Source organism: Eurypyga helias, unplaced genomic scaffold (genome assembly GCF_000690775.1).
Source record: "Eurypyga helias isolate BGI_N326 unplaced genomic scaffold, ASM69077v1 scaffold3570, whole genome shotgun sequence".
In the NCBI taxonomy this organism is placed as follows: Eukaryota; Metazoa; Chordata; class Aves; order Eurypygiformes; family Eurypygidae; genus Eurypyga; species Eurypyga helias.
Window position 1 is genome coordinate 9,221 of NW_010225092.1, and position 24,944 is coordinate 34,164.

Here is a 24,944-nt window from a genome sequence, read left to right on the forward strand (position 1 = left end):
GTCTAGTGGAAGGTGTCCCTGCCCATGGCAGGGGGGTTGGAACTAGGTGGTCTTTAAGGTCCCTTCCAACCCAAACCATTCTATGATTTTATGTCTTTAAATGGACTGTGCATTTCCACAAGAACTTTGCAGGAACTGGTAGGGGAAAAGGTGGATCTGATATTTCTTTTCATGTGTACTTTTTAAATATTGAACCATGTGATTAATAGTCTGGGACATTTAAGATGGTGTGTTGTTATTCACAACATGAATTTTAATTTTTTGTAGAAATAACTGAAGGTCCTGGATTCACTTTCTCCAAAGTTCATAAAAATAAGATTTGAGAGGTGTCTGAAGTCACTGTTGTCTTTTCAGAGGGTCAAATGGAGAGGAAAAAGTTACAGTTAAATATCAGAATCTAAGAATTAACTGAAGTTAGAAATAGAGGTTTTTGAAGACCTGTAGCTGAAAGATTTCTTGAAAATGTTTAATCCATTATTATTAAAACAAAAGTAAATTTGAAGGTGTTTGGTGCTTGTTCAGTGGGGCGTAATCTTATTCAAGTAGTTTGTACTTTGAACAAAACGTGGAGGAATAGGATTGATCAGTTGAAGATTGAATGTCACTGTGTCTTAATTTCATGTCTTAGACATGCAGAGGTCATGGAAGAGAGAAAAGCATAGGTGGTGAAAGGTTTAAAATCTGAGGTTGAAAACCCTCACATCCTACTTGTGGAGTCATGTGAGCAATCATGCTGACTTTCTGGGAGTGGCAGTTAGTCAGAGGGAGGGTGTGACCCACAAGATGTATGGCAAGGAGAGCAAGTTTGACCATGGTGGAAAACTCAAACATTCACGTCTGCGTACCTGTATTTTCATACAGCTGAACGTGTGGCAAACCAGATGGAGTCTTTTCCAGAAATCAAGGTGTGGTTGTGGTTTGGAGGTTATGTGAGCCCTTACTCAAAAACTCGATGAACTCGTGTTCACGTACTTGGAGATGAAAGTGATAGAGATGGTTTGCACTCATCCTGTATTACCCAGACTGCATGATTAGGGTTATTTTGGGATGTTCAGACCAGCAGTGTAGTGGGGAGTTCTTTGAATATTCTCTTGGCCAGGAGATTAAACCTAAGAAAAAAAAGAAGAAACAAAACCAACCCTACCCTCTACCCTTCAGTATGCTGGAAGTAGTCTTTGTATTTTAGCTTGCAAATGTTTCAGCTGTCATGCCTTAGCCAGCTGGTCCTTGTGATATACCTGACGGCAAAGCCTGGTCGGTGAGGCGTCCCTCGGTATACGTGTCTTTGGGTCATGCCGAAAGGCTGTATCGGGGCGGTATCGGTGCTGAAAGGCTGTATCGTTTTTCCTCAGAGGATTGACTTGAGAAGAAAAGTAAGTTTTATTCATTGATTTCTAGCTGCTGCTGTTTCAGAACTTAAGGACTTGTCTCTAAATGTTATAAATAAAGCTCTTCTAGTATCAAATTCTTATTTTGAAATGTAGGGATGGATGTGTAGAGACTACAGATAATACTGTGTGTTGGTGGTTTTGTAGCTTCTTCAGGAATGTGTGTATTATAATAAACTCTTTCTTCTATCTTTCTCCTTTTCATACAAAGTAGAGAAAACGTAGAGAATAGGATGCAGCTGTACTTATTTTATTGCTTTATTTACTTACTCCTTTTAGATTTTGTTTCTAGATTTATCGCTACCATCACTCAACTGCTTCCAGCGAAGGTGTGTTACCAGGGTTGGCCCCACTACCTCTGCAAGACTCTTGTTGAATCTTGGCTCAACAGCTGATTTGCAGCATTCATTCAGCTGTCACATTCCATTTCACTCTTGAATCGGGAGATAATGGAGACTGTTTTGCCAGTCTAGACCTCGGATGGTATCCTCTGAGCTCCAGTAATTTCCTTACTCATTGCTAGTGAGAGTGCTTTGCGTAAGAAGCTGTACTGGGTTCTGGGTGTTCAAGATCACGGTTGGGGTTTGGTGGCTCTCTCATTTCTTTTAGATCAAGACAGTTGTGCTAAATTTTGTTTACCTCTTTGTAATTCCTGACACTACATAAACTCATATTTTGATTCTTCTGTGCTTGCTTTTTCTTTGTGGCTTTGGTATGCTTGCAGGCATTTTATGACATGATGAAGGTTTTATTATTTCATATTCCCTGCATTCTCTCAGCACGTGTGTGTTTGCTTCAGTGCCAGTGTTTTACTAGGAGCTTTGAGTGCTTGCAGGCATTTTATGACATGAAGGTTTTATTAATTCATATTCCCTGCATTCTCTCAGCACGAGTGTGTTTGCTTCAGTGCCAGTGTTTTACTAGGAGCTTTGAGTGCAGTGCATTGGTTCCTACTTCTGCAATTGCATTATTAATTTCTTAATTTTCAAGTTCGATGCTTGTATCATACATTTCTCTTTCTAGTCCCAGAACATTTTCATGATTGTGCTTTTAAGTAATAAGTTTCTGAGTTGAAACTGAAGTACTATTTTTAATCATTAAAGGTATAAATGGTTTGAGACCCAGTTACTTGAGGGAGCAAGTTGAGTGCAGCAGAATTGTTAGACCTCTTTTGCTATAAATGGGAGGAAGCAGTGGATAAACTGCTCTCTGTAAAGGCTTCTCAAGTTGAAATTAATTTTTCTTGTTCAAACATATCCCAGTTTGACTAATCTCTTGAGTTAATGAAAGTTCCATCTCCCTGCTGCACTGTAGGTAGGTGAAAGTTCTGGATGGCAATCTAGGTGTGATTTGATTCCCCACAGCTTGAATTTTTAAGATTGTTAACTGAAAAATGGAGTTTGGAGTCTTACTATGTTTAAAATTTCCATGATTTCACATTGTAGTAGCTTTGTCACTATTTCATGGTAGAACATTTTATAGGTAAGTGCATCTTCTATAGCAGATATTCTAACTTAACTTAGTATTTGGGCTTGACTCTGTTAAAATTTAGACTTGCTTTGTACTTGCTAAGTTACTGTGTAGAGTTAATACGCAGACAATGAGGTTCAACTGAAAAGAATATCCTAAAGCAAAGAATAACCCGAAATAATTGTCTCTGTTTAAGTAAATCCCTTCACTGCTGGTCTAGTTCCTTAGGCAGCTGCACTGGTGGTGTCACATTTGAGGTTGGCCTGCCCTTCGACTTTTGGAAGCTATTGGCCAGTATCAGTTTATTTGCCAGTATTAGAGATCTCCAAGATGCTCAGCTTTTATAAATTTGTGGATATTGGTAACTCAGTAGCAGAGTAGCCCCAAAGTAGCGGATTTTGTCTCCAGGTTAATTGCTAATATTTTACTTGCCAGCTGACCACTTGCCATGCATGTAGCCACGAGAAACTACATTGCTGTGTTGCCATAGACCAATAAATAGGGCAAATGAGGAAGACTAGCTGATTTTGAGACTTGGGACCAGAGAGAACTGGAGGAAATGCGGAGACAGGCGGTCATGGGAGACCTGGGAGGAGTTAGGTTTTTTGCATGGGAAGGGGTAGAGATGGTCTGTATGCATTACTAATTTCACAGCTTGCAAAACAGCTTTAACGTTAGCCCTTGTAAAGCTTCCTTACATGCTTGTTCCTCTGTCTTAGCTTTATTTTTCCCTGTCTCGCCCAGCCGGTTTAAAACTGGTTCTGTGGCTTACCTTGAAACTCTGCTCCTATCCTGCACAGGGCAGCTCCTGTCCTTGGAGAAAGTAGTTACTAAAGTTGACTTTGCAATGGTGTGTTTCTCCAAGTCCACAAATAAACTTGTGGCTGACTACAGCAAAAAGTACAGCCACAAATGCTTACGGTATTCAGAAGTGAATATGTGCTAACATTTTGTGAAAAGTTGGTATTTTGTAGTTGCAGAGTGTTACGGAAAACAGCTGCGTGGCTGCACGTGTATTTTACAGTGCTTTGCGTGGTGCAGGTGTTTTCTGTTTGGGAATGGTGCTGCAACCACTTTGACTACGTCTTACTTTTAGATCCCAAATTCTACTTCATCTAATTTAAAGTTTCAATGATGGTCTTCTAGTCTAGATATTATTTCAAGTTACATTGGTATAATTATGAAGAAGAAAATATGGGGTTTGTATGGTGTTTTTTTTTTTTTTAATAGGGTTAAATGAGTCCTAAGGTTGAACCTTCCTATAGCTCTTTCTTTCCCTGGGTGTATCTTGACACGCTAAAAATTATCACAGTTAAAACTTCTTTTAAAATGAGATGTGAACACAGAGTGGTTAGCATTTAATACTAGTTTTTAGTATTTTTTAGTGTTATCAAAAGTATACTCTAAATAAATGCTGTATTTAATAAATACTTTATCATAATGAATTCCGTATTTAGTAGCATTGTAAGTATTTAATACTAGTTAAAATATATGCTGGGGGTCAGAATGTTCAGGAGTGATGCAGACAGCCTCTTTGGCTCGCAGGTTTCTGGTCCTGCAGACACTGGTCCCGTCCTCACCTCGTGTTTTTTTTTTCTTGCGTTGCCTTTTGTACTTGTCTGATCCCCCAGTGAAACGATGCAGCTTGCTAACCAGGTAGGAAGCTGATCTAGCAGAAGGAAAACAAACTATTGACGCTTTAGTGAGCTGTTTTGGTTTATGGGTGCATTGGAGAAACATTGGAAGATCAAAGGAAGTCGAAGTGGTCTGCGTAGCCAGGCAAGGAGGCATAGGCCCTGGGTTCGGTGGTGCTGAGCTGTCTTGTCAAACTACACACCAATGTTTGCATTTCTTTAGGCTTTGCCACTATTTAGGTTTTGTGCTTCGGTAGTTTGTCTTCCTCTCTTACGAAAAAGACTCTCTCTTCAATTTTCTTCAGTACATGAGACATGATGCTGAATTATCTGGAGTAGAAATCAGGTTTCTGTTGTTAATAAGGCTGATGAATGAATAGGATTTCTGGAATCGTCACCTTGCATATAAGTAAAATTGTATTTTGTTTTTAGTTTCAGTGCTTACTGACAGTTCCTGAACCTTAGTATTTGGAAATCGGTTACTCTAATGTTGCAAGAGAGGACGTTCGGTTTTTTAATCAAGACTGACTGTTTTCAAGAGCTCAAACTTGTGGTTTACAGGATCTTGATTTTTGGTTGTTTCTGTAGTTCACTGTAACTGAAGCAGATCCTCCAGAGTTTGCTGTATTATCACTTGTTATGCACAGCTCTGAAGTAATCCCTCCCTCGCTACTATATTTGAGTTTGTCTACCTTACCTCTGATAAATACAACAGAAGAAAAAACCCCTCCAGCAGTTTTTAGGTGCTTCTTAAAGGTGTTATACTAATGCTCTTAGTGTGTATAATGCTCTTAATGTTAGACAAAAAATGCTGTAAAAGTATAAAGTCCACTTTCAGTTACTTCTAGCTGTGTGTTTGACAGTCTAAAGAAGAGAACAAGGTATCACAAAACTCTTACAAGAAGGAAAAGCGTAATGTGACTGTTGAAGCATTTTAAAGGCGAAGATAATGTTGGTAGAATAATGCTGTGTTTCTGAGTATCTTCATTTTCCTTAGTACTCTGTTCTCCTTGTTGCAGTAGTAGTTCTCTGGCAAGTAGGGCAAGAGTAGCAGTGTCATGTATAAAATAACACCAGGTTAGAGAAATAGAGTTCCTGTTCAGAAATAAATGTAAAACATTATAGGAAAGTTTAACATTTAAAATGAAATATTTTTGTAGTTTTCAGTAGTGTTGTCAGAATAAACATTTTTAATATTTCACGCAAGCTGGTTACTAAGAGTTTGATAGAGGCTTCCCTTTTAGTAAGCTTAAGTTTCCATTTGATATATACAAATGAGACAATTAAGTATGGAATGATGCTTTATTTTCTTTTCAGAAAGATGAAGGTAGTGATGCTAGTTTGAGTGATAGCCACATATCTCCTCCCGCCAAACGTACCTCAAAACATGCTGATCCTGTGTGCAAAGACAAATCCAAATCACGCAGTACTGGGCAGCGAGAGGAATGGAGCATCTCAACTGGACAGTCCAGGTAATTGGTGCCAAGAGGACAGTGAAGTCTTACCAATTTTTTCTGTATTGTTAACCCAGTTAGGCTGTTTTGGCAGTGAGCTGCAGCTCTTGCTCAAGAGTGTATTTTTGAAGCATGTTATTTTCATATAACTTTCTCTTACTTTAAGACTCCAAGAATGTGGGTTGCATCAATCCTCTCGTCTCTGTGTTTCCTTTCTATGCAAATTTGTGCAAAATTGGAAAGTAATTTTATTTGAGATGCAGTCTGAATTCTAGGTTCTTGATACATCCAAATGTACTGACTTAATTGGTATTTTTATGTACTCAAGCTCAAGAAGACATGACATTTTAATTAAGAAATCAGTAGTATCCTCATCTTTAGGGAGTGGATAATGAATGGTCAAGTTTCTTTCTTGCCATTGTTGTTTTCAGCCTCTCTTCCCTGTTCGGTTATAAGGACTCAAATTACTGTATTTTATTAAATAGAGCCTCAACCCTGCTGTATTTATATAACTCGAAAGAGAAGTAATTACTTTCATTTTAAAACTCTGATTAATAATATTTTCCAAAGCATTCTTGTGTTCATAAGGTTCTTCATATGATTACAAGTAATTATGAGACAGAGTAGACAATGTTCCTGGGCCATGAATTTTCAGTTAATATTGATTCTTCTCTAGATACATATTTCATATTTATGTGGAAATCAAAATCGTTCTTGCAGCCCTTTGTATGTAAGAATGACTGTAATTGACTACTGCACTGTCATCTGCCAGGAGGAAGTATATTTAAAAACAGTGTAAATCTTAAAATGGTTCTCCTTTCTTTGTTTTTTGGTGGTGGGGTTTTTTTCCCTTTTAAAACAGAACAAATTAAAAATAGTGTATTATGTGCCATGATCATCTGGGAATGTATTGAAGCTCATGTACCTTCTGTTTTATTTGTTTATAAGCGTAAACTTGCACTGTACCTATTAAAAATGCTAAGAAGTAAAAAAAAAATACATTTCATCTGGCTGGGGGAGAATTTAGATCACTGTGTCAAATGAAACTTGGCCAGGATACTGAAACTCATATTGTTACTCTGTAGAACCCACTGTGACACATCTTTGCATGTGGGGTATTTTTGTTGTCGTTCTGCCAAAATCCAAAGCGCTGAGCATCATAGTCATCTTGAGTTGCTAAGACTTTTCCCAAAAGATTTGTTGCTAAACCTTCATTATAATCAAATTTCACTTCTTCAGTTGTAGTTTCTAAAATACCTAAAAATCTGACCAGAAAAATGTTATTGGGAAGTCAGATGTGGACATGATTTTTGTAACCATGGTTTTCTGTGTTGTTACCCAACCCTTGCAAAAGTCCTTAGGTTACCTTTGGTAAGGATTTGTTACACATTTCTTGGGAAAATAATAGCAATGCTCCCATCTTCTGTGCCTCTGAGGTGTACTTTTTGTAGCCTGTTGAACTCTTGGTCATGTTCGAGCTCAGATTGCATTTAGTATTAAGATTTCCCCTCTTTTCTCCTGCCCATCAATTTAATTTTAGTTTTCTAGTTGGAGAACAAGGAGTTCCTCCCACTTCAGTGCTGGTGTGTGGTATAGTTCATTTTTCTGTGAAGGACTTAGTGCTTCTGAGGGTGGAGAAGAGATGAAAAAAATGTTTTTCCTTTGACCTGATCTATTTCACTTTTTTGCATAGTGGTGTTAACAAATGACTTCGAACAGTCTGCCAGTGGTGGTAGATTTTTTGTTTATTTCTGTTCTACTCTAAATTATATTTTAGCAAAATCATGTCTAATAAATAAGAATATTTTCATTTTTTTTAAAGATAATGAGGGAACAGTTGCTTATGCAATAAAATTACAGAAAACTCTGGAATATGGTGTTATTTGGTTTTTTTTTTGGGTTAGACTGTCAAGTAGTAGGGATTAATTTTCCTAGAAGTTAATTTAAAAAGAAATTCAAAATACCAGATTGATAGAGAACATGAAGTTTTTTTTCAACAAGTTTTAAGTACACCCAGCATAAATTAATCCAAATCACTTGAGTTAGTAATTTTTGTTAAATTTATTCTTTTTTCCATGAGTACAAAACAGCTTTTTATGCTTCTACTGGTTTATCCAAAGTGAATGATAATTGCCTTTGAAGAGCTATATCAAGATGCTGTTCTGAAACTTAAGGGGAGAGTTAATAATAGGACATGGCATGAGGGAACGTTGGAGGGATTAATAGAAGAGAAGTTTAAATAACTGGGGGGATTCATATAATTGGTATTTGACAGTTTTGTCCTCATTCTGGTGTTGAGCATGAAGCAGACTCTTCAAAGGCTACATGTCACAAAGGTTCTGAAGTCGGTGTATGGTGTAACATTTTACGTTTGAAATTCAGTTTTTCACTGTGTAACTTTTGCTTGGCTAAGGAGTGTTAACGTGTTTTGTGTGTCCAATGTGATTGTTTCCTAGGTTAACTTCTCAGCCTGGTCCTACACTACCAAATGGACGTAGCTTATGTAAGTGCATTACAGTGAACCCTTTTGTATCTGCTTTTACATTGAACAATTTTATGTCAATGACTTTCAGTTGCATATTTTTTTAATAACTTTACTGATTATACTGACCATTTTGACCGGAAAAGTTACTGTTTGGGCTCAGTTTTCTTCTGTCAACATATTGGATGCTCTCTGTGGACATGGGGAGCACTCTGAGATGCAGTTCCATTTCTCTTCTCAATTCAGACCTCTTGGCCATGATCTTGATGTTTTCCTTAATTCCCAAATTTACTGTTGTGAACTAATTTTGGCCTTCCTCTCCCAGCTCATCTCTTTAATTTACTTACTCTCCTTACTCGTTTAAAATTTGGCCTTCTGTGGTTTGTAACATTAACTGACTCTGGTATTGCTTTAGAGAGACCTGCCTTGTCTGCAGCTCCTGCTACCTTGAACAATTTTCCTCTATGCTTCTACCTTACAAACTTGCCATCCCATTGCGTATCTCCGCTAAAACCACTTTGTCTTTGTGTCCCTTCTTCATCAATTCTGTCCTGTTTAGTTATGTGTTGACTCTACGTACATAAAGTGTTAACTCGTTAAGCATATTTGGCATTTTTATTTGTTCCTCAGGCACCACAATAACTATCAGGAGTAGGATCCCTTTTTGTTTGGCACTGTACAGGATAGCTGATAATAGACTTGCTTGTGAAATCGATGTGTTGTGTCTGACCTTCTGATACTGTATTTGATGGACTAAGAATTGAAACTGTGGGCCAAGTGTGCATTTTAGTTTTGATGTAACTTAAAAAATATGGATATTTGCCAAATTTTCATCATAATAAGATTATCATGTAAGGAGACAAGGTGGAGTCTGAACAAACAGCTTGTAAACCGACTTTGGTAGGAATTGAAAAACTCTCTCCTCAGTTGAATGTAAGGGTGCTCATACTGTGCTCCATCACTTTTGGTTTATTGTCCTTGCTAAGTATTCTCTTATTAATTCTTGTTTGTGAAAATGTCGTTTGCTGCTTTTTGAAGTAGTAATGCAAATTTCTCTTAGCTCTCAAAAGCCATCCCCTTCGAGGGGAAAAAAAGGGAGATGGGGACCATGCTTGCATAAACGGAGATATAGAAGTCAGAAAAAGTTGTCGGTCCAGGAAAAACAGATTTGAAACTTTGAATCAGAGTTTATTGTTTGATCAGCTAGTAAACAGGTATGTGGGGATACTTCAGTTGTATTCACAAAGCATCTTAATGATTTTTTTTTTTTAACAAAGTTAGAAAACCCTGTCTTCCAGTGCCATCTGTGTGTTTTACTCTGGGAATGTATTAGCATCGAGGCAAGCTAGACTGTGGTTTGTTACCGGCGGGGCCTGTGCTGTAACTGCCTGTGTTACCCACGCTCTAAATGCAAAGCAGCTTGCCAGACGTTCATTGAGGAGTCAGCTGCTCTGTGTTTACACCTGCGTGAAGCTGTAGCTTGGCAGTTACTGCAGAGTGGCTGACGTGCTGTGAATCCACACCCTAGTTTGTTTCTTAGTAACCTGTTTATGTAGTGATACCCTGAATGTGATATAAATTGGTGATTAGCAACAATGCTTGGAAGCTTTCTAGATTTTGCTTGTATGATTTTGATCATAAAATATCAAAAGTTTGTAGCTTTTTTTTTGTTTTTGTTTATTACCATTTGTTAGTAATTCACATAGGGTGGGTGTCACTTTTTGACATTTACTGTGCAGACAAAGTAGGTCAGAGAGGGAGGCACGGTCTGGTCTGAGCACAGGAATGGGAGCCAGAAATATTTTTCTTAAAATATTACTTTTGTGTGGCCCTGGGCAGGTCACTTAATGTGTCAACTTTCCCACCTGTAACATGGGTTTTAATAGTCATATCTGTGAAAGACTACTTGCTCTAGTGTTTGGAAAATGATGTAAACATAAGCATTTAATTGCTAAGTAAATTTTTTTATTGTGAAATGTATTCTGTTGAACCTTTCATTAATTAAATTTTTCAATTTACTCAATAATTACTTGGTGTCAGTTTACAAATTTATATTGAGTTACATTTATTTTTCTAGTTGCAGTTGAATCTCCCTCTCCTCATCAACAGTAGGAAAAAGTCTACCATGAAGATTTTAATTTGATAAGATCATGGTACTGAGGTCTAGATGTGAACATACACCAATAACAGTGTGTCCCATAATCATTGGAGGTTTTAAAGAACAGGTTAGACAAATGTGTCAGGAGTGATTTAGGTATTGTGTAGTTTGACCTTGTCTGGAAGAGCAGGTGGACTTTTCCAGGTTGCCTCCAACCCTATTGTCTTTGATAGCCAACTATAGCATGATTTTACTTGAAGCAGTTGTCATGCCTTGCAGTTATGTTAGAAGAATTGGTTAAAATGAAGGGGGATGCTTGTAATGACTTCTGTGACCAGAACTTCCATTGACTTCTTTCTAGGCAGGACTTCACCCCTAGGTTTACTTTTAAGCAGCTTGAAAGGAAGTGAAAGTTTCTGCTTTTTTAGAATTATTGTAAAATGATAGTAGAATTCCAGTGGAAATCTGCCATGATCACCATAGAGAGCTGTAACAAGGTGTTCAGGACAGGTGGCCCAATAATTGACTTGGCCTGGCAAATACTCTGTTGTTTTCCTCCTTAGCAATGAAGCACCTTGGCCATGGTTATTATTTATACACTACTATTGTTTTCACAGCTGCTTACAAATACTTGAGATAATTAAAATGTAGACTAAAGTATTGGTGAGGAATGGTAAGGTAGTGAACTCAAATAATGAATGATGAAATTCTGGGTGTTCCTGATTTAACATTAAAAAAATCAAGCAGTTATGTATTAATGTCTTTCTGAGGCCAGGGTAAGAAACTGTAAAGCTTATGGGGTGGAGGCATTAATTGCTTTCCCAGTATTACAATTATGTAGATGAAAAGCTTTACATTCTTATTCTGCAAACTTAATCTTACCTGATGCCTAATCTAACATCTAAGCAGTTACAAACTTACATGCTACAATTCATACTGAGCAAAAAAAAAATATTTAAAAAATGTTTTTTAAAATGTTGCAGCCTAATTTGAACCCTGAATTTTAATAGCATCACCATTTTTCTTTTGCATGCTCTTTAGTTTATATTCTGCAGGACTATCTTTTTCTTTATTATGGTTGGTTTTGTAGTTAATTGATAGATTCAAGAAGTTATCCTAAAATTTTATGGTTTTAATTCATTTGTATATTTAGTTGTCTTGTAGACCTTGGAATAGCCATAACAGGGCATAGAATTAGATATGCTAGGTAGTTGGATGCTGTGTACAAAGTTCTGCATGTCTGCTGTTTGAAGACTGATTTTTTTTTTTTTTTTTTTTTGGTGTCAACTGTTGCATATATTGTAGTACTGCTGAAGCTGTCCTACAGGAAATGGATAATATTAACATCAGGAGAAATAGGCGGTCTGGGGAAGTAGAACGGCTACGAATGTGGACAGACACAGAATTTGTAAGTGCACAGTGTCTCAGATCTTGAATAAGCATGGGAATGAATAAGCAAGGGGGAATGTGTTTTTGCTGTCTCCATACATTTGTCTGTAGCTCTGTCAAAAGGTTTCAGACCCTCTTCAGTTGATAACATGAAAAAACTCCATAAATTCAAATTCAGAACCAAACACATGGATACATACTAAATCATATTTTCTTCAGTGATGAATTGACTTCCATGCTCTCATGAGGTACTGTGGTGGTTCTCCTTGGGTTTGAAGCACACCTGGACCAGAGACTCTCATCTGCTTTGTTCCCTAAAACAACTTGATACTGATGTTCACTATGTATTAGGTGGACTAGGTGCTGAGAGACTTGTTTTACCACCTGTTGAATGAGACTGCTCTGGTAGTCTGCCTGTGGAGGGCTGTGTTGGAAAATGACTTGGGGGCTAAAGACTGTGTGGATATTACTTACTGAACTGTGGGCTAAGACCGTGAGTGACGTGGGACAGCACTGATCGGAGCGTATGTGAATTTTATTCCAGGAAAACATGGATATGTATTCTCGAGTGAAAAGAAGGAGGAAATCGCTGAGGAGAAATAGCTATGGGATTCAGAACCACCATGAAGTGTCCACAGAAGGGGAAGAAGAAGGTATGGGTTGTAAAGAAATGTAAGGGTTTCTCTGAAATACTTACAAAGCAAAGCTCTTCTTAACATAAGATAGCAATATATTGCACTGCAGAAAGCAGTTTGGTTTTGGAACTGGATTTGGAGTTGATAAATAGACCAATTAATAAGACTGTTGCAAATAAGTACACACTGAAGGATTCCTCCTCTTTAGAAGGGGAAGTTTTGGAGATCTTTACAAATAGTTTTCTTCAAACAAAACCAAGTTTATCTGAAGGTGGGAGAACAAACCCTGGTTTCTGAATATTCATATACTATGTCCCATTACTACTATTTTATATAATACTAAATAATTGGAGCTTTCCTTATATTCCCTGTAGCAGTCCTCTGATGGAAGCCAGGATATGATGCTTGTAGTGTACAACTATACATGTTCTGACTGACTCGCTATTTCTCTTATGCTGGGTGGCAGTTACCAGAAAGAATGTGTAATAGATAGTTCTGCATCCTTCCTTTGGGGAAGGTATTAATTAAAGTCTCTGTTTTCTCTACATCCACCAAATTTTAGAAGGCTTTGTAGACACACCACTGTATTTGAAATTCTATCATCCTTCAAAAATTCACATGAAACCAGTCAGCGGATTCAAAAAGTATGAGAAGGGATTATGGCTAACTGATGGTATGATCAACAGCATGCTTGGCTTCCTTAAGAAATCAGACTCAACCTTCAGGGATCTGTACAGGGTTCAGCATGTTTCCATTTTGAACTGAAACTGCTGTAGGAAGGGTGGTCTGTCCTAATTAATAAGAATGCAGTCCTTATTTTAAGATCCATGGATGGAAATACTGATCCTGTTAATAGATGGACCTAGGTGGTACCTTTATACAATGGATTTATTTGCTTTGTGTAAAAAATTATATTGTGAGTTGTAACGCTGAACTTCCATGCTCTGTCAAATACTGGATTTTCTGAGACTCCTGCGGGAAAAGAGTGAGAAGAAAGGCATTATTCTTCATTTGAAGGATAATTATTGAAGGAAGAAGATAGTGGATAGAAGTGATGTTTGAAGTACTTTACAACTAAAAGTTATTTGACTGAGTTTATTTTACTTTCTATTGCTTTTCCAGAACCTACTGTGGGAAACTAGAAGGAAGTTTGACAATGTGCTGCAGATTTATCTTTGACTTCAAATTTCAAGTGATTTGCCAATTAGTGTTAATAGGAGGAGAATAATTCTCAGTGACCATTACAGCATTAAATTTTAGGATGAAGGTAGCTCTGACCTCAAGTAGAAGCGTTCTGAAAATATTTTCTCCCCCCGACAGAGTCTCAGGAAGAAGATGGAGATATAGAAGCAGAAGAGGCTGAGGGAGAAGAAAACGATCGGCCGTATAATCTCAGACAGAGAAAAACTGTTGAAAGATACCAGGCCCCTCCCATAGGTGAGGAACTACTGCTCATGCTGTTGTGCTCTGCTGGCCTCCAAGAATACCAGGGGTGTGGGAAGGGATAAGTTGGATGACTGCTTCTCACCCCTGACAAGAGTTCTCATGCAGCGTTACTGACTTTCATTTTGCCTGTGTTTTTGTTCACTATGTGAATACAACTACGGGGACACAATCGATCACTTTGTCGGTGGTGGTGGCATTTAGTGCACACGCTGTCTCATTGAACTCTGCGAGTACTGCTGTGTGCTGGGCTCAGGGTTGGAAGAGAATGGGGTTTAGGTCAAGAAATAGTTGTCAGAAGTTGAATTCAGAAAGCAGTCTAATAATTTAGATAATTATGTAGAAAATAGTTACTGTTACCCCTGATTCTGTTACTGAGTCATAAGCTTAATTCATAACTGGAGATAAATTGCATAGCAGCAGTTACTGCGTTTTGCCTAGATGAGAAATAGAGAATAGAATAGTTGTTTTGGAAGGAATCTGCAATGATCATGTTGTCCACCTGAAGTCCACCTTGCACTTCAGGGCTGACCGTAAGTTAAAACATGTTGTTAAGGGCATTGTCCAAGTGACCTTTAAACACGGACAGGCTTGGGGTATTGACCACCTCTCCAGGAAGCCTGTTCCAGTGTTTGACCACCTTCTTGGTAAAGAAATGCTTCCTAATGTCCAGCCTAAGCCTTCCCCGGTACAGCTTTGGGTTGCTTCCGTGTGTCCTGTCACTCAATACCAGGGAGAAGATATTGGCACCTCCCTCTCCACTCACCCTTCTCAGAAAGCTGTAGAGAGCAATGAGGGCATCCCTCAGCCTCCTTTTCTCCAAACTAGACAAACCCAAGTCCTTAGCTGCTCCTCACAGGACATGCCTGCAGTGATCCATACAGGTTTCAGCACAGTCTCTTGATTTTGAACCTTTTAGTACATCTGTTTGAAATTGTGTATTCTGTGCATATTTGGTTTAGATTATGCAGTGTTCTGTATCTCAAGGCAATTTGGAAATCAGGACTGTGATAGAGTAATGCTGTGGCTTATTTGTTATGAGAAATTTCTTTTATTCCCTAAGCTATAGAGTTTTATGTCCTACAAATAAATGAAAAATGCTAGTGTACTGGATGAATTACATTCGGTGCCTCGATAGCCATAGCTGGGGTGGCTTGAAACAGCCATGGGAATTCCATCCTGAGCCTACTCAAATCAAAGATGGTGATAGTGAAATAAAGCTTGAGAGGTTTTGTTCACCCACCCTTCCCCCCCCGAGTTCTTTTCATAATTTGAGCTTTTGGAGAAACCAGTGATAACGTTACCTGTAACTTCTTTTACGCAGTGCCAGCTCATCAAAAAAAGAGGGAAAATACACTGTTTGATATTCACAGATCTCCTGCAAGAAGAAGCCATATCAGGTAAATGTCAGTCTTCCGGTATGTATTTGTTTGCTTTCTCTTGGTACCTTTCTCTTAGCTTCTGATTTTCAAAACATCCTTGAGGGAGTTGAACAGTTCATTCACACGTGTGCGTGGGTCTTGAATTGCATCTTTGGTTCAGATCCTGATCAGCATGCAAAAATGAATTTTACAGCACTTCATCATAGCAGTAGAAGCTTTGTGATAAACAGGGTGGAAACTGGTCTGCTACAAATACTGGGAGGAGTTTGCACACTGCAGCTTCTTCTGTAAGGGTGTATATTTAGTGTTTAAATCCAAACCAGCAGTTTAACAAATATCCCCTTCCTATTCTACAAAAATAAAGAAATCAAGGCAATGCGTCCTGTTTTCTTCCAGTCCAGATTTCATCCAAATAATACTAACAATTTAGTAGAATATTTACCAAGCATCATTTTTTGACTCCTACCTTTTGTGTCAAAGAAATCTGGAATACACCAAGCTGTCTTGGAAGCTGTCAATAGGCTTTATTTAACAAAACAGATGAGATCAGAGCTTAATTTTTTTTTTTTTTTAAATAAACTTAATCAAAACTTCAAGAAGATAAATCTGTTTATGAACACAATCCAAGTAGTTGAAAGCTAGTCTCAACTGAAACGCTCGCTGTCTTACTGCTCAATTTAATGGCATAGTGAAAATATGAAAAGAAAATAAAATAGCAGAATTATGATTCTGTAAGTTTCTTGGTAATATAAAACCTGTTTAATTTTGAAGACTTTTTTTTTGTTGCCTAAAGTGCACATGACCCTTTTTTGGGTAACTCAGGACTTTTACTTGCTAGTAAGATACATAAGGAGTGTGAAAGCTGTAGCATGATCATTCCTCCACTTGCATTTTACCCCTTCTTGTCAAGATACTGTCATAAAGATTTTTCCTAATTGTATGATATTCTCTTTGCTATGTTTTTAAATATAGGTAAATTTTGGTCATCGAACAGTAAAACTGATCAAGCTAGCCTTTTTTCAAACTGAACACCTTTTCGTACAGAAGGTGTAATGTACGTTCTCTGATATTTCTGAAATACTGTAATGGTTTAACCTCAGCTAGCAATAAATACTGTACAGCCAGGTCCTGAGTAGTGAGAGCCAGAGCCAGGGAGCGATCACAGCAGAGTCCGAGCAAGCCCCTTGAGCGACAGCATGATGGGGAAAGCCACCCGACCCACCTAATAAACACACTAACAAGCGAGTCATCAAAGGAGTTAGCAGAAGGGCTTAAGGAGAAAAAGGGTTCACACAAGAGCTAGCGAAGGAGTTAAGGAGCTAACAGAAGAGTTATGGCCCCCAGCCCACTCCCCGCTTGTGTACCGAGCGTGACGTACTATGGAATGAAATCCTCCTTCGGTCAGTCTGGGTCAGCTCTGATCTGTGTGTCCCCCATGCTGCTTGCAGTGAGAAAGTTGGGAACACAGTGAGTATCAGAAGCTGGGAAAGACCTTGAATTTGGTGCGAGCATTCCCCAGCACCAACTAAAAAGACACCTTATCAGTACTTTTCTTGGAGTAAAATCCAGGAGCATGCTTTGTACCAGCCATGGTGAAGAAAGTTAACTCTTTCCTGACTAAAACCAGCTAAAATAAAAAATGGTTCCTGCAGACTTTGAATAGTAATTTTACTTAGATTCAGATGAGAAGTTAACCTACAGTACAGATATTTTGTGAAACGGTTCTGCTGTTCAGGGTTAATGACCTTGTAAAGAGACCGTATGCTTTAGGACATATGGAATTTTTTCAAAGAATATTTAAAGGGAAGCATGGAACTGAGTAAAGAGATCTTGATTGTTCTGTTATGGTGGAGGTGGCTAAAGTGGCCAGAAACTGTCCTAAATAGAGTTGCTGTCTGATGAACCTCAGCAGCTTACTGATTTACATATTCTGTCACACTTTGAGGTAACATGGACAGGACCATGTATCTTATGGGGATCTACTGTTTCAGGAATGTTGAAATGAGGTATCCCTGTGATAATGAAGGATGTTCCCCTCCCACATTATTTTGATACTTAGTTAATGTAATTTGCCTACATCTAAATCCTGGACAGTACTCTACTTGCTGTTCCAATTTTTTTTTTTTAATAAAAGAATCAAAACATGCTATTCTACTGCAGGAAGGACTGAGTTTTATGTTTGTTTTTCCACTTCAATAGGAGAAAGAAGCATGCCATTCACAGCAGTGATACAACCTCTTCAGATGAAGAACGTTTTGAAAGAAGGAAATCTAAAAGCATTGCCAGAGCAAGAAATAGGTATCAAAACATCCTTGGTCTGTGATTTTTGTTAATTCGGCAGAAAACAAGCAGAAGTATTCTATAATGTTCTATCAGTTCTGCAGACTTTTTTGTTTCCGCCTGCGAGTACCTGCAGACACAGTGTAAGAAGGTTGCTGGTTATATATTAACGTGGATTTTGAAGTCTTATGAGTAGATAATTAACAATAGTGATAAAAAGATGGAAAGATAAGAATATCTGTCTGATTCCGTCAGGTTATAAGACAAACAACTTCTGTCAGTTAAAATGGATTTTTGTTCTTGGTGTTACTTGGTCCCAGTGAGTTTGGTTGTACTCCCATTGGTTGTACTCTTCTCTCTTCCTGTTGTGTAGTGATATGTGCATTCTACACACCCAACACGTATTTTTTTTCATCTGACATATATTCACCAGTTAACTAAAAGTAGGAAGATCTATAAGGTATATCATTAAATTTACTTACTGTCACAGATATATCAGTTGGAAAACTGAACAGAAGTGTTTCCTCATCATTCTTTTCCCATCTCTTCCTGTCTGCCATACCATTCCTTTTTACAACCTGAGGAATTCCAAGGATGTACAGTTACCAGAAGTGTTAATTCCAAGTGTAAGCTGTATCTTCCTGCTACCTTCCTTCCTCCCTCTAACCGCTTTATTTGACCTGACATAGTATTTGTGTAGGGGCTTAAAGCTTCCTTGTATATACTACAAAACTGGAACAGGTAGATGTGACTTACAGCTGATCTGCAAGAAATATTTTTATTTCCTTTCTTTGGAGTCTAATGAGCTATATATTAAAAAAAAAAATTGTTTTCCTTGTACTGTTAGACTTTTTCTTACCATAATGGATTTATGTAGTTCATCACTGTCAGTGAAGAGTGTCCTGTTCTTTTGGTTAATGTTGTTTCTTCTGTGTTTAATCAAAATAGTCTCTCCAGCCTAGTTCTCCAGATTGAAATAAGTGTATGGAAGCATAAAACTGTCTCTATATTTAAGGAACTTCCACATATACAAGAATAATTACCACAAAAAAAAGATTATTTTTTATTACCTTAACAATCCAGGAGGGTCATCTCTTTAGGTAGTGGAAGGCATTTAACCTCTTGGTTCTTCCCATTCCAGCAAAATGATCAAAACAGAGCAGTATTTATTTGATTTTGTTGTTGTTGTTTTTTTAACAGGTGCCTGCCTTTAAACTTCAGAGCAGAAGACTTAGCTAGTGGAATCCTGCGGGAACGTGTGAAAGTTGGGGCAAGTTTGGCTGATGTTGACCCTATGATTGTTGATAAATCGGTAGGGTTTGTTAAAACTTTATTTTCCTTCCCCCAGTTATGCATAAGCAGAATTCACCACAGCCTCTCCTTAGAGTTGAGGGAAATTCATAGGAAGTTCACCGATCTTTTCCAAAGCTGTTGTCTGTCTATTCCTTTGGGCTACAGAGCACTTGCTTTTGGCCTGTAGGTAATCAGCAGGCTGCATACATGTCGTAAATAAGCCAAATTATCAATTGCTCAACTGTATTTCTTTATTTACAGTCAGTTTGTGATTACTTGTAATTAGTAGAAATGGGCATATGCAGAGCAGTGCAGAAAACAGAAGTGCTGACCGCCCGGGGTGGTTAACTTGGTGTTAGCTGTGTGGGTCCTGAACCTATTGGAAACAATGACATTTGTGGTGTGTCGTGCAGAAGCTGCTGATTTATTACTGCGGCTGGACCATTGTCTAGAAGTACATTGACTGTATTCATGTTATGCCATGCCTGAGCTTAAAAATGCTCTCAGACTTAGGCAGGATCTCTGTAGCTGTCCAGGCACCCCTGACATAGTTAACTTACAAACCAGATAAACGTGTGGGCAACAAGGAGTTGCCTTTCTCAACAAGTTTTTACACTTTCAGAATTGAGGGAATTCAGGTTGATCGATGCCTGTGGTGACAGGACAAGGGGTAACATGTTTGCTCCAAGGATGAGACTTTGAGCAACCTGGTCTAGTGGAAGGTGTCCCTGCCCATGCCATGGAGTTGGAACTGGATGATCTTTAAGGTCCCTTCCAACCCAAACCCTTCTGTGATTCTCTGAATGCAATGTTGTTTGTAACTTGTTTTCAAATATGTTATTTTATAAGGGACTTCCTTGGAAAGCTGTTACAATATATGCTCTGTATGCTTTTTTTTTTTTTTTTCTAAGGTGCGTTTTGATAGTATAGGGGGATTGAGCCATCATATCCTTGCACTTAAGGAAATGGTAGTGTTTCCTCTTCTCTATCCGGAAGTATTTGAAAAGTTCAAAATTCAGCCACCAAGGTAGGTATATTTACTCTTACTGTTGTATCTTTATTTTATTACTCTCTGAAGAATGCTTCACTTGAAAACATGCAGGAGATTTGATTCTTTTCCTGAAGTGTTTACAGTTCAAATAGAATTACATGTTTGCTACCCCACTTGTCTATCACAATGTGATAAGTGGGATGAAGAATTACAGAAATCTGATTTATTTTTCTTGTGGGAGGAAGGCAAAGAATGAACTCTTAAGAGTTCGCTTAAGTAGTACCTTGCCTTTTTTTCCAATATGTTATCAAATATTTTACTAATTCAGGCTAAATGATGATGTTTCTTTTACAGAAGTAATCTCAATAATGTTATGTTATGTTTTTAATATTTCTTAATTGGGCATCTTAGTGTGTGATTTAAATGGGTATACATAATCTAAGTATATTGAAAATTTTGGGATATTTTTGTTGTTTAAAGGAAGTATGCCTCTCCAAAGAAGTAACAAACACTGATGTATTACCTAAGATTTAATATTTGAGGAGGTACTTAACTACTGTAAAACAATCTTTTGGGAGCTTAATATGTTTTTGACTAATGTTCTCTACAAAGCAAAGATTGACTGATTTGAAAGCATAAAAAGAACTTATGGAGTAGTGTTGAATACGCTAAATAATAATACTAGAACTTAGACTTTCTTCTCCAGGCTCCCTGTCTTCATTATAAAATTTGACTTGGAGTTTTTCAGGAGACATAAAATAAGTTTGTGACTGTGTTGATCCATTTATCTTCAGGGGCTGTTTATTCTATGGTCCTCCTGGAACAGGTAAAACCTTGGTAGCTAGAGCTCTAGCTAATGAATGCAGTCAAGGAGACAAAAAGGTGGCTTTCTTTATGAGGAAAGGAGCAGACTGTCTCAGTAAGTGGGTTGGTGAATCTGAACGCCAGCTTCGACTCCTTTTTGATCAGGTTAGAAGAAAATATATGTTTTTCATATAATTTCTCTGTATGTTGATGTTTTTGTGTTCTAGATACCCAAGATTATTTGCATTTAAAACTAACTACCTGTAAGTTTTGATAGATCGGGCAGGACTTGTCCAAAGTATATATTTAAAGGAAGAAATAGGGGGATGCTGAGAACAGTTTTTCTTGCTGTGAAAACTGAGAAGTCGTCTCCCAACGTGTCCATTAATGAAGCAAAGTAGTTTGGGTAAAAATTGATAAAAAATATGTAAGTCAGCGAGTTTGAATTTGTCTGGAATGTTCAAGATAAGTGCTCTGTAGGGGAGGATGCAGGATTGCATCTGCTGTGTGTATATTTTAGTATCCTTGTTTGGCTTGGAAAATGATGGACAGAAGAGAGTGTCACATAAAGCAGTGAAATGTAGTTGCTGAAACAAAAGCTCTTTTCAGACACGAATGTCTAAACAAACAGGTTGTGAGCAGATAAGATACTGATTTCTGTAAGTGATATAAGGTGTCTCAGTTTGTCTCAAATCTCTCCAACACGCAGTAAAACTGATACGCTGGTGCCATCTTGCTTATTCCAAGGAGAATGCAGTTCTTTTTGCTCTACCTGAAAGTGTACTGTAGTTGAAAATTCAGTTTTATTTTCAGTCTGTAGACTTCTTAACAAAGGTGTCTCAATCTGTGTGTCAGTTTAGCATGCTAATGCTTTGTAGTAAAACTAGTTTTCTGTGTTGATAAATAAACTGAATTAACAGTGAATTCAATTTTTTTTTAATTTATTTTGTATACCAGGCATACTTGATGAGACCTTCTATAATCTTTTTTGATGAAATAGATGGCTTGGCTCCAGTTCGTTCTAGTAGACAAGATCAGATTCACAGGTAATATTTCTCATATGCTACCATTATCTTGCTGAACTCTTAAGTGTAATTTTACTCAGTTCCTGAAAAAGGTTTTTCCTTCTTCTTAAGCACACTTCCACTAGAAAGGGCAGACTGATTTTTTTTTTTAATTTTTTTTTTTGGTGTCAAAAGTACTAAGTTCTTCAGACAATGATTTGCTGGGAATCGAGTTGTTGTGGAGATTACCCTTCAGCCACATTATTAACTCCAAGATTTCCCCAGCCTTCCCTGTTTTTGCACTGCAAAGAGATTGTCTTTTACCAGGCCAGTAGAATAAACGGTTGAAAAATTTTATTCTAACGTGATGAATTGTAATGTTTTATGAATGAACTGCAGCCCCCTGCCCTGTTAATTCAGGGTGGAATGATGTGCAAACTTACCTTGGGTTGCTATTATGTCATTTTTTTTTTTTTTAAAACATTTTTTTTACAACAGTTTACTGGTGGCTGAAATTTTTCCTGGCTGCCTGCAATTTCAGTTTTGCTGCACTTTTTACAGCAGTGCAATTGTATCTACCATTTTATAGGTGATGGCATTTGTGTGTATATCTCCCTTCACTCAGCTGAGAGGGACAGGAGGGGTATTTTGAGGCCAGCAGAGTAGGAGGTTTTGGGAACATGTGGCTTTGTCTGGATGCACATGTTTTCTGCCTGGTGCTACAGTTCCTCTAAACAGGACAAAACACACACTGTTAGTGGAAGAGAACTTGTTCAGCCTGGAGAAGAGAAGGCTCCCTGGAGACCTTATTGCAGCCTTCCAGTACCTGAAGGGGGCTACAGGGAAGCTGGGGGGGACTTTTTACAGGGTCCTGTAGTGACAGGACAAGGGGTAATGGGTTTAAATTGAAAGCAAGGAGATTTAGAGTAGATATCAGGAAGAAATTCTTCCTGGAGAGGGTGGTGAGGCACTGGAACAGGTTGCCCAGAGAACCTGTGGATGCCCCATCCCTGAAGTGTTCAAGGCCAGGCTGGATGAGGCTTTGAGCCACCTGGTCTAGTGGAAGGTGTCCCTGCCCCTGGCAGGGGCGTTGGAACTAGATGATCTTTAAGGTCCCTTCCAACCCAAACCATTCTGTGATTCTATGAACTTTTCAGAGGTGCAATAAACGTCTTCCTGAGCTCACATTCTGCAAAACTTTTAAAGGAGGAAGTTTGAATTTGGTATAATCCTTATTGGAGTCATAATACTAACTATAACACAGATTATATCAAAAGGTTTCTTCTTGCTTTGAGTCTTGAAACAGTTACACAACTGTGTTTTTTGTAAACTTTGCTTTTTTTTCTTTGAAATTATGAATGTTGCTGATTAAAAAGTAAACATTGTTGCAGTGTTCCCTATACATTCTTCTCTTGAAAACTTTCTTTTAGCTCTATAGTGTCTACTCTTCTTGCTCTCATGGATGGACTGGATAATAGAGGTGAAATAGTTGTAATTGGTGCTACAAACAGACTGGATTCTATAGATCCTGCACTCAGGAGACCTGGTCGCTTTGACAGGGAGTTTCTTTTCAGCTTGCCTGATCAAAAGGTAAAACTTTAAAAAGGAGATTTATTCAGAAGTATTTCTAGTATATTAAAAATTTGAATGCCTGACAACCAAGCTTGTGAAATAAAAAATACACATTCTGGTAAGAATATTTAATATTTGGAAGACATTTTTAGTAAAACCACATTGTATACATGAAATTGTGTTGAACTTCACATCTTCAGCATATAGTTAAATCTAAATCGAGAGGAAAATTGTTTGCATCAAACTGAATTGCTTATCTGAGAACTGTGATTTTGTATAGATTTGATTAATGAACCCTAACTGTTGTGGTTTTTTAAGTTTTGGTAAGACAAAATAGCTTTATTATCGTGTGGACTGCAAAGAACATAAAAGTTGTACATACAAAGCCAGATGTTACTATATTGGCAACAGGAACATTTCTGTTCCTTGTTCTAGACATAGATAAACTCAGCCATAATATTTAATGAATTTATAATTAAATGTACTTTGCATATTGATAGGTGTATTTGGATTCTATAGGCTTCTCAGAATCAAATAGTTTTGGAATTCCTGTGTCTGTACTGTGCTACTCAGCAATAAATTAACCGGTGAGGCATTTGACAGTAGAAGCTGTTAATCAGGTGCAGCAATTAAAAATTAAATTATAAAATTATGATAATTCTTAATAGAACATGAGTTTTGATCAGTTCGTGTATAATAATGTTGATTAAACAGCAATTAAAATGTGTAACCAGCATACTGAAAAATTACTGCTTATATATGGAATTAAAGAAGCGAAGACCTTTGCTCTTGAGACTTTTGAGTGCCAAGTTCTATTTTATGCATTTCAGTGACATGTCAAAACCAGGTAAAAGAACTTAAGTATTCACTTGAATAAATATTTTTGTCTAAAATACGATGACATGGATTTGGCTTCCTAATTTTGATATCTTTTTTTTTTCCCCTCTTTTTTTTTTTTTTAATCAGGCACGAAAGCACATTTTACAAATTCATACCAGGGATTGGGACCCCAAATTGTCAGATCCTTTCTTAGGAGAACTAGCTGAAAAATGTGTTGGTGAGTGTTATTAAATTAGTACTTTTACTAGAGATGCTTTCTCTTTTGTGTAAAACTTTGAAAGTATGATAAACGTATCAGCGTATTTTATTATTTTTACCTTTCTAAACTTCTGTGCTTTCAACGACGTTCTTTTTTTGTAATAACAAAATATGGTTCTGCCTTACTAAAACATGAAAGGAGTAGTTAGCAGTCATTTGAAAATATGATCATGTTTCCTTTCTGTAACATCATTGTCCTTACATAGGATGCATACTCTCAAAAAGAAGCCGAATGAAGTGGGAATTGGAATCTTTAGCTAGACTTCCCATTAAAATTGTATATTACTGAAGCAATAGGGAGACCTGGGCTTTTTATCTATGTACTTATGGAGGGGGAAAAAAACCCCGTACTTGTGGTTTTTGTTTTTCTTTTTTATTTTTTTACTGACTGGCATGCTCTCCTCTGACAAAAACCCAACAGACTAACCAGCCTTTCTAAAGATTAATTTTTTTTCCATATTGCTAGCACAGAACAACCCCAAAGTATAGATATAGGTGGGGGGGGGGGGGGGGAAACCAACACAGAA

The 24,944-nt window shown here is 37.6% G+C and overlaps 1 protein-coding gene across 1 annotated transcript in view; it reads left to right on the forward strand.

Annotated features, from left to right (window-relative positions):
- Window positions 1-1,292: 1,292 nt before the first annotated feature.
- The window catches only part of ATAD2B (ATPase family, AAA domain containing 2B), a 69,044-nt gene continuing 45,392 nt past the window's right edge, over window positions 1,293-24,944 (forward strand). Inside the window, exons 1-15 of the mRNA XM_010148081.1 lie at window positions 1,293-1,373; window positions 5,810-5,964; window positions 8,403-8,449; window positions 9,489-9,642; window positions 11,832-11,934; window positions 12,460-12,568; window positions 13,871-13,987; window positions 15,318-15,393; window positions 17,575-17,673; window positions 18,856-18,967; window positions 19,860-19,975; window positions 20,734-20,908; window positions 21,701-21,789; window positions 23,178-23,337; window positions 24,286-24,376. Coding sequence (XP_010146383.1) covers window positions 1,293-1,373; window positions 5,810-5,964; window positions 8,403-8,449; window positions 9,489-9,642; window positions 11,832-11,934; window positions 12,460-12,568; window positions 13,871-13,987; window positions 15,318-15,393; window positions 17,575-17,673; window positions 18,856-18,967; window positions 19,860-19,975; window positions 20,734-20,908; window positions 21,701-21,789; window positions 23,178-23,337; window positions 24,286-24,376 — 1,684 coding nt within the window. The remainder of the gene's footprint in view (window positions 1,374-5,809; window positions 5,965-8,402; window positions 8,450-9,488; window positions 9,643-11,831; window positions 11,935-12,459; window positions 12,569-13,870; window positions 13,988-15,317; window positions 15,394-17,574; window positions 17,674-18,855; window positions 18,968-19,859; window positions 19,976-20,733; window positions 20,909-21,700; window positions 21,790-23,177; window positions 23,338-24,285; window positions 24,377-24,944) is intronic.